This window comes from Lactuca sativa, chromosome 5, assembly GCF_002870075.4.
Source record: "Lactuca sativa cultivar Salinas chromosome 5, Lsat_Salinas_v11, whole genome shotgun sequence".
In the NCBI taxonomy this organism is placed as follows: domain Eukaryota; kingdom Viridiplantae; phylum Streptophyta; class Magnoliopsida; order Asterales; family Asteraceae; genus Lactuca; species Lactuca sativa.
In genome coordinates this window covers 297,561,661-297,571,762 of record NC_056627.2, presented here as the reverse complement: position 1 = coordinate 297,571,762, position 10,102 = coordinate 297,561,661, and the positions used below count along the sequence as shown (strand labels likewise).

The 10,102-nt window shown below is 35.4% G+C and overlaps 1 protein-coding gene across 1 annotated transcript; it reads left to right on the top strand.

Moving 5' to 3' along the window:
* Positions 1-391: 391 nt before the first annotated feature.
* Positions 392-3,668, top strand: LOC111892622 (RING-box protein 1a). The gene is made up of 5 exons (XM_023888675.3): positions 392-680; positions 749-799; positions 1,184-1,243; positions 3,327-3,398; positions 3,490-3,668. Exons 1-5 carry the CDS (start codon positions 524-526, stop codon positions 3,525-3,527), a joined length of 378 nt encoding a protein of 125 aa, XP_023744443.1. The 5' UTR covers positions 392-523; the 3' UTR covers positions 3,528-3,668.
* Positions 3,669-10,102: the final 6,434 nt, after the last annotated feature.

Here is a 10,102-nt window from a genome sequence, read left to right as displayed (position 1 = left end):
GAAATGACATATAGTTTATAAATGAACAATTATAAAGAAATGACATATATGTAAAATACACTAAACTCGACTAAGCTCGCAAGTCTTACGAGCTGAGTATTTTTGTACTTGAGCTTGACTCGATAAGATACTCAAGTAGCTTGAGCTCGAGCTCGGCTTAATTTCAAGGTCGAGTCAATTTCGAGTATTTTCTGAATCAGTATCGAGTTTCTCGTGAGTTGGTTTGTCTCACTTACACCTATTAAAAACCATAAGGATGTAATCCGTCAATTTAAAAAAAAAATGGACTAAATCATAAAGACTATTTTTTATGTAAACTTTTTCCAAGTTTTATCCTTGTAAAAAAAATAAAAAAATAAAAAAGATAGGTGCTTATTCATAATCAGTCGCATCATCATGTCGACATGACCTAAACACAATCAATCGTCAAAATCGTCTTCTCACGACTGATCGGTTGTTGTAAGCTTGAAGCAAGAAATTCTTCGCCCAAAAAACTTCCGTTTGGTACTCGCCTGAATAGCTCATGGCTTCTCTAGACACCGATGTCACCATGGTTCCGGCTGGCGAGGGTTCAGGCGGAGCCGGACCTTCTTCTTCAACCGCCTCCACTTCTTCGTCAACCAAGAAAGCTAAGCGATTTGAGATCAAAAAGTGGAACGCTGTTTCTCTATGGGCTTGGGGTATGCTAATACAACCCCCGTTATTTGTTTTCATCATCTTGTATTTCCTAATTTGTTGTTTGATGCAGATATCGTCGTGGATAATTGCGCGATATGTAGGAATCATATCATGGATCTCTGTAAGTTCCCTTTTCCCCCTATTAATTTCATTAGTTACTTCAATTCTATGTTAGATAATTAAAATTTGTGTTTAAACCTAGAGAAAAAGATGCTAATTGTAGCGAACCATGTGTTAGGTTTCAGTTTAGTTCATCGATTGAGGGCATTTTAGTTTTTATAGGCGAAATCAGTGAGACCCGAATATGTGACCTTCTCACTAGTTTATCATATTCATCTTGAAAATCACAACATTATAAATGTATTCAAAACTCAATCCATATAGTCTAATCATCAAACGTGAAATACTCCTTTTGATTTGTTAAAAACTTAAAAAGTTGGGTTCATCAGTTATGCAATTTTATATGTTTATCTTATGAAATTCTTACTGGTGTGTTGATTTGCAGGCATTGAATGTCAGGCTAATCAAGCCAGTGCTACCAGTGAGGAATGCACAGTTGCTTGGGGTATGTATACAGTATACTCTCTTCCAATTCCAATTCCAATTCCAATCTTTTGGTAATATAAAAATATATGTTATTCATAGGCCAACTTGGACTCATAGACTGTAAAATTTAAGTTAGCAAATATAATTGAAGCAAATATTGTGTGTTGAACAATCACTCAATCGATTGCAAGTATAATTGGAACAAACATCGTTTTGAATGGAACTTTTGATTACTTGATTCCTATAATCATTTGTTAGTGTGGACACCTTGCACCCTTCTGAATTCACAAGAACTCATGATTTTGGAAAGTTTATTATTTTCCTTGATTTTTAAGGCTAGTTCCATTGCCTTAGGCTATGTTTGGTGTGCTAGTTGAAAAGCTAGTATGTATCTTATAAGCTAGGTTATCAGTAAGCTATTTCAAATAGCTTATCAAAAAGCTATCTTATAAGCTACATTACCTGACACTAAGGTGTTGTTTGTTTTTTTGAAGCAAATATTCATTAAGGTGCTGTTTGGTTTTCTTAAAAACTCTTATTGCTGCGCGGCGCAACACACGCGCAACACTTTTTGTCCCGCAATAGTTTGTTTTTCGGAAGTCTTCGGGGCTTAAAACCTCTGCGCGTGTGCTTCTTGGGGAAGCACTTGTTGTACCTCTTCCCACCTCTTCCCACCCCTTCAAACCTAAACCTAAAAAAATTCAATCCCAAAAAACAATCTACCCTTTTTTTTTTTTCCAAAAATCTAACTACATGTCTTGTTTTTTAAATGTCTTGTTTTTTAAATAAATGTCCATGAAGTATATTTAATATTACGTTTATGGTCCTTTACTTATATATTATATTCTATTTTCATCCCTTTAACATTTAATACATTAAATTTATATCCCTTTTAATTGTTTTCTCCCATTTGATTTACATAAGTTAATTCATTTTAATGTTGCTTTTTAAATTAGTTTATTTTAAAATTTTAATGTCTGCAGTAGTCTGCAGATATTAACAAAAACAAACACGCTTCTTATTACAGCCTGCAGCCGTTTGGTCCACCTCTTCTGCTGCAGAGATTTGCAAAGGTGGTCCGTAGACTTTTTGAATTTTTGCTTCGGAAAAACAAACAACACCTAAGTTTACGGACCACCTCCGCAGCAGAAGAGGTGGACCAAACGGTTGCAGACTGTAATAAGAAGCGTGTTTGTTTTTTAACATCTGCATGCTGCTGCAGATATTAAAAAATTAAAGTAAACTGATTTTATATACCGAAAATAGTTTTTTTAATACCGAAAATTTAATAATGTATGACATTTCAGCAAGGTTTTATGATATTTCAACAAAAAAATAATGATATTTCACAAAAAAATAATGATATTTTAGCAAGAAATGATCATATTATTCAATATAAAAAAAACAAAAAAAATAATTCAACAAGAATAAACAAAAAACGAAAAAAAGAAGGTAAAACAAGAATTTAGTAAGATTTCAGCAACATATAATTAATATTCATCAAGATTTCAACAAGAAAAAAAAGAAGAAAAGGTTAGAAGAGGCAATACAATTGCTACCCCAAACAAAACACGCTCAGAGGTTTTTTACTTCGAAGACTTTTAAAAAACAAACAACTACGAGATGAAAAATGTTGCGTCTGTGCTGTGTTGCGCAACAATAAAAGATCTGAAGGAGTTTTTTACAAAAAACAAACAACACCTGAGACAATGTTTGGTGTACTAGTTGAAAAGCTAACTTATAGCTGAAAAAGTAACTGTTAGCTGCAAAGCTTATAAGTTAGCCGATAAAAAATGACTGTGTGGTAAAAACTAGCCAATGAAAGATATAAAATTTAATAAAATGACATTTAGAAAAATATGTTTCTCACAATTAATTAACGGTGTATATTTGGAAATCCAACAATTATGGGGCCAACTTTCTTCCTGCCATGACCATGCAAAATTGTTATCAATGGTTACAAACCCTACCTCTTCTTAATGTCGGCTTTTAATTTTAATCGCTTATCTATTCCTTCCTCCTTTTATTTCGCTAATCATTTTTATTATCTTATCTTGTGTTTTATTAAATCAAATCAAAACCTTTTGTTTCCACATCTTTAGGTGTCTGCAATCATGCCTTCCACTTTCACTGTATTAGCAGATGGCTCAAAACTCGTCAAGTCTGCCCATTAGGTACCCCACACACATCTTCCATAATTACTTCCTCTCCAATCTTCATTCATGACATTATTTTTATATTTTCATTTTTTTTTTGTTTATACAGATAACAGTGAATGGGAATTCCAGAAGTATGGTCATTAGAAGCTTTCTACTTCATCTTCATTCAATCATTTAACAAACAACTTTATTATTACTAAAATACTTTATATTCAACATATCATATTATCATGTAATATTAGGAATCTCCTTGTTATTGAGACTTATTTTAAATAACTTCTACCACATGCTTGCTCAAATTTCATAGCTGGAATTAGATCCAGCTTCTTTTTTTTATTTTATTTTAAATTATCTATAATTTTAAATCACTAAATTTTGTATGTTGCTGTTCCCGAGATCTACACCACACAAAATTATACTGTTGTTAGATGCTCTTTGTTCTTTGTTTTTGTTTTGTCCGATGATTACAAGTAGTAAATTATATTGTAAAATTGAAATATTAACACCAATGTATGTATTATGTAAAGTACAACAGAAAGTAGAATAACGTCTTAATTGATGTGTACGTTTTTCATTAATTGCGTACGGAAAACTTTTACAAATCTTTAACTCTATAACCAACATCACATGTGCACTTATATGATTTTGATGTTTTTACACCCTAAAAAAGTAGAATTTAAGATATATATCCAACTCACCATGTGTTTGGTTCTCTTTATGTTATATTCCGTCTAATTATAATATGTTACAAGTTACAACCAAATCTTAGTAATTGCAAAAATGATTTTGTAGGTTATACTATTAATATTTTTAATAGAAATTGCTTTAGAAATCATGTACTTGTTTGCTGAAATCATGCATTGTCATTTGTCAATCATACATTTGGATATATCATATATATAATTATATATATGTACCAAAGTTACTAGTGCTTTTTTGGTGCACCATTGTTTGTATTTCTACTATTATTTTTAGAAGGTTAATGGTGGGGTATTGAAATTTGAAGCTGTATAACACTTGCTAGCAAATCATATACATCCTCTACCACCTAAATAATGCGTGTCTAGTTTCTTTTTAAAGTGGGGATTTGTTTGTGTGTAAATTATTTATATGCATGATCAAAATATTATGGATGCAATTAATAGATATGATAATTCGGTGGAAAAAAAAAGGTGACATGTGTACACGATGGAATCAATTGTAGGTGATTGACCATTATTAAAAGGAAGTTTAAAGTGTCGAACTCGAGTGAAAGAAGGGGAGTCCTTGATTATGTAAACACTTGAGATCTTGATACAAGTTATGGGCAAAAGTAGGTCACCATAAAGGCCTTTTGCCTTTTAAAGAATAAACTTTTTCTATGTTGACTTATAAAGTCTTCATTTTAGTTGTTTTTCTTGTGGACTTGTGTATTAGAAAACATTTTCGAGGGAATAACTGTGGAAGGCCTGTAACATGGAGTCTATATGTTGCTCTTGATTATGAGGTGTAATGTGTTTCTTTTAAATATGTCGGGGTTTCGAAGATAATTTTGAATTAGATCTTGTATTATTATTAATATTGAAATTGAGTTTGTTTATGGGTGTTTTTTAACAAGAAAAAGAATAGGGTTAATACGAAAAACAAAAACAAAATGGAAGGTTCTATTTAACATATTTATAATAGTTTTGTCTGGTATAACAAAATGACCATAAACAACTCTATCGACATAAAAAGTGGATATAGATAGAAGGTGTATTGGTCTATTGGAAATTCCATTTTGTAGCAAAATATCTTAAGTTTTAACGACTATTATAAAATTCAATGTCTTTGTGATTTTTTTGGACGGTTGAACAAAGAGTTATGGATCAATAGGGTAACCACAATGTCCAAGTTAGGCTATTTTCGCTATATCCATTAGAAAATCATTCGTATGAATTCATAACAATACTTTTAAAAACAATACTTTTCCTAATGTTAGCTATTTGAAAAATGATACTATACATGTACTTCCAAAGCATCCGGATTGTGGCCACCGCAATGACTTCTAGAGCTCACCTCTTTGAAAGAATCAAGGTAGAATCTATCTAAGACAACAAATCTATAATATTTTGAAAAAGGTGAAAAGGAAAATCAAACCACTTAACAACTTTCCGCCAAATTTGGTTGGCACCTCGTAATGAAATGCTCATGTTCCTTCGGTGCAATGCCCTTCTTGTTCTTTAAAGGTGAAAGATTGTAGTCACGTGTATGGAGTGTATCGAGCACAACGTGCCAAATAAGAACATGATGAGTTGAAAAACTCTTAGATCGATTAGATCCTCAACAGATTAATCAATAAAACAAACAAACACAATAAACACAATATAGAGTCAAAAAATGCTTAATGATTCAAATGTAGTTACGCCTCAGCAGAGCTCGACAAAGAACTTCCACTACAGAGGCGAGCTAGTGTTTGTAGTACAATACCAGGAATAATAAATGAAAAATGATATTTACAAAGGATGCATGCATGCACCTTAAATACTAAACCCTAATAAAATAATCACGGTTGGACAGGCCCAAACCGGATAACAAAAACTGGGCTATGGACCGAGCCCAAAGACGACTTCTGGACCCAACAATCTCCCCAATTATGTCAATTGGGGCGAAACTTCACTTCGGTGGAGGTTGAGGAGTTCGGTTCATAACCTTGAACAATCTTGGAATAATGGCAAGAAGAGTCTGTCTGAAAGCCATATACCACCGAAGCATGTCGGAGAACAGCTTCTTGTCTGCCTCACTGTTTTGGTCACACCCATGGATAAGCTCAATAATGTGCTCCAAACAGGAATTGGAGAATAGATGTTTGTCAGCCAGAGCAAATAGGCACCTTTGACCTTCGGCTCTAAGAAACAAGACAATGTGAGATTGTGGATCAATTTTTCCTTTTACCATCAACTTTGTGTCGCCTACCTTCCCGATTGGCTTGATTAAGGGCCTCTTGCGTATAGCAACAGGAATCTCCTGATCCATCTTTGCCACTTCATGAATGTAACACACAAGCATACGCTTGATGTGATCAATGCTTGGCTCATATTCCTTTTGATTGGAGAGAAGGATGTTGATGAGGAGAATCCAATCGTGTGGATTCAGATTTGGCAAATCTGCAAGCGAGATCGTATGGACCGAACCATCTGATCCTCTGGTCACTTTAAACTTGACATTAATAAATTTTCCAGTTGCAGTAGGTTTCAGCACCTTGACAGTTGTAATCGTTTTGTTACTCCAGGTTAGGTACTGAGGTTGAGAGAATTCATGATAATATTCAAGCAAGTCTTGATCAATCTTCGGGTCAGGAGAAGGAATCGCCACTGTAGGCTCAAAGCAGTGAAAGATGAACACCTTATGAGTGATTGGCATATCAAATTGCGAATCCTTAGAATTCTCGACATTGAAGGAAAGAACAGGTTCCAGCCAGTGTGAACTTGGAGCTTCAATAACTTCCTTTCAAAGCCTTTCCAACGTCCACCGAGGAAACTTTAATTTCCTCTGATTAAGCAGATTCGCTTCCCTCTTCTCATTCTCCTTATTAATTGCTTCAGCAATTTTATCTTTGATCTCCTGAGCAGAGGGTTTGGCTTTGAGAGGACTTGTTTTAGGAACTGTTTCTTCAATATCATCAACATCATCCTCATCTTCATTAGCAATACCTTTTCCTTTATCCTGCATTCTTGAACCCGAAGCTTCTTTCCCTTTCGGTTCAGTAACCACTTTCGGTTGTTGTGGTTTCAGGTGTTGAGGTTTCGGTGGTTGGGATGAGGTCTTTGTTTCTTCTCCCCCTTGTTGCGGAGGGACAACGGACTTCGGAACACCCTCTATCCGGCTTAAAATATCAAGAGCAGGCCGTAATTTCTCAGCTAAATGGCGCCTAACTGATATGGTAAAGACCAAATCATAGGCTTCAAGAAGATGGAGAAGAATGGAGTGAACATCACCAACATAGCTTTTTACCACAGATCGCTCCGAAAGCAGTGCTTCAAGTTCTTTGTTCGCTTGATTGAGCTTCAGAGTCTGTGTTTTGAGTTGTGTGGTCTTCAGAGCAAGCTCATCCATCACTCTTCTTTCCAAGGCAAGATCTTTTTGAAGTTTATCCAAACGTTCATTTCTTAAAGTTTATCCAAACATTCAGAGACAGATACCTGATTTTTAACGTGATCAGAAGTGAGGTTCTTGCGAAACACCTCAAAAAGCTCTTTTTCTTATTGAAGAGATTAAGTAAGGGTCTGAACAGAGGCATTGATAGTTTTGGCGTTTTGAGTTGCAGCACTCTGTAAAGACTCAAGAAAATATTTGCATTAGACATTAGTTTATCGACTTTTTCGGTCGCATCCGTGCAAACTTTTGTAGAAGCATCAATGGCTGAAGTGGCTTTGGAGATTGACGCTTCGTGTTCTGAAACCCAGTTGGCCATCAAGTCTTTTAGTACAGACTCAGAAGAGGAATCCTGAGTAGATGAAGAGGCCATAAGCTTATCTAGCTTCTCATTCAGCTCCTTGAGATGGCGTTTGGTAACAGGGGCGTCTTCATCATCGTCGCTTTGCACCCTGTAAGGACTATAGTAGAAGGTGTAGAACTCGACATCTTCACCACCAAGAACTGTATGGGTCTCTGTCGGTTGGGTAGGTGATGGAGGTTTGGTAGTAGGAGGAGTTGCGGGTGCTGAAGTATGAACCCCCGTATCAGATACATTGGTCTGCACTCCAGTGGTGGTAGTTGTAGCTTCTGAAAATATGGGTGTAGGAATGGGAATGGTGGATGAGGGTTGAGATGTAATGATAGGGGAAATAGGAGGAAGGGTAGTAGGAATGGAAACAGGTGGAGGAGAAGGTGCTTGGGAACGAACAAATACCTCTGGTGTAGGCGAACGAGGAGGTGTTCCACCTCGAACTGAACCTTCATCATCTGAGCTTTCGCTCTCAGATTCACTTGAAATTGATGGGTTTTGTCCTAAGAACATCCTATGTGCTCATACAAACCCTAATGCTTGGATCTAGGTTTCTCTATTGTACATGCAAGTTATACAAGACTATAAACCCTAATTCTAGCATTCAAGTAATCATATTAACATAAGAATGGGTTTAAGATATTACCTTGATTGTTATGTAGCAATAACAATCCCAATTCCTCCTTGTATTGACTTTAGAAAGCTTAGACTCACAGATGTCACTCCTCTAATGGTTCACAAACACCAAGAGCAAGAGGATGAGGAGGAGAGAGGATGGAGGCTGCCCTAAAACATGTGAAACCCTAGAATAAGTCTTAGCCACGTTTTTAGGTCATAAGGGATCTATATATAGGAGGCTATTAGGGTTATCTAACAAGGAAACCCTAAATTGGATGCTTAAGCCCTAAGCAACCCATGGATCCCTTTCCTTAAGGCTTTGGACGATTTCTTATGGGCTTCCTCATAGAATTCGTCCACTCCTTAATACAAGGCAATCCATGGCCCAATTTCAATTATCTTATAATTGCAATTCCAGTCCCTTAAGTTTAATTAATCTCTTTTAGTCACAAAACTAATTATCAATTAATTATTAACTAATATTAATTAAACAATATGATTTCTCCTTTAATATATTATTCCCATAATATATTAATAAATCACATTTAATCCTTTCTCTCCATAATTCATCCTATCAAGTTGCTTTGGTGAAGGCAACCCAAAAGGACCATGCACCATCGGGTCAAGTACATACCAAAATAGTTATGGACTTAGACACTAATCCAACAGTCTCCCACTTGGATAAGTCTAATAACTATTATGCGTATGACTTCAGATCCTGATTTGCAATCGTAGCTTTCCAAAGCCGCTGTCAACTCTGATCCTATTAGATACGCGTGTCCTTAGATAAGGGATCATATATTCCTCCATTCTAGATATCATATGAGATATGATTTCAAATCATTCTCTTTGTACTATATCTCGATTTCCGATTTATGACGACTGACTAATTGAACAAATCAAATTAGCCCTAGCCTGACCGAGCATTTACGTTTGTCATCACAAAATCATCGAGGGGCCCAAAGATATCGCTTTTATCCTACTTTGGATAAAAGGAACGGATAAACTTTGATACAATGCTTGCTTGCACTCACTCACCGAATCACACACAACAATATGTTTTATAACACCAAGTTACTAGTGCGTTTACATATTATCAATGTGCAACCGATTTGCAAGATACAACTCACACATCTCGGTTTCAAGAATATACGATGTTATCGTCTCACCAATCACTCGTGATACAATTCATGGAGTGATCCAAGTGAGCGTGGGTTTAATCCAATGCTCAAATTCATATTCATAAGCACTCATGAACGTTGCATCAAACATTTGCTTATGTCTAATGCTCTTTAGACAATCCACACACCAATTCATGACAGTCTTCATTCATACCTACTTCCAACATATGAATGACTGTGGCCCGTTCGAATAATTTAACTGTTCTTAACCAATTAAATTATTCAGGAAGTCAAAACATGCAAATGTGAAACACAAGAATAATACTAATCCCATATGATAAAACACCTTTTATTTATCACCATATCGATTACTCATTATTTGTTGTTTCGGGTAATCAACTTCTTACTTGAATTATTACACTTGTCCCATGCTCTTATCATGCACACAATGTTTACCTATGGTTCTTACTTTGTGAAATGGACCAAATTGAGCACATTTCCAATCATTCTCATTT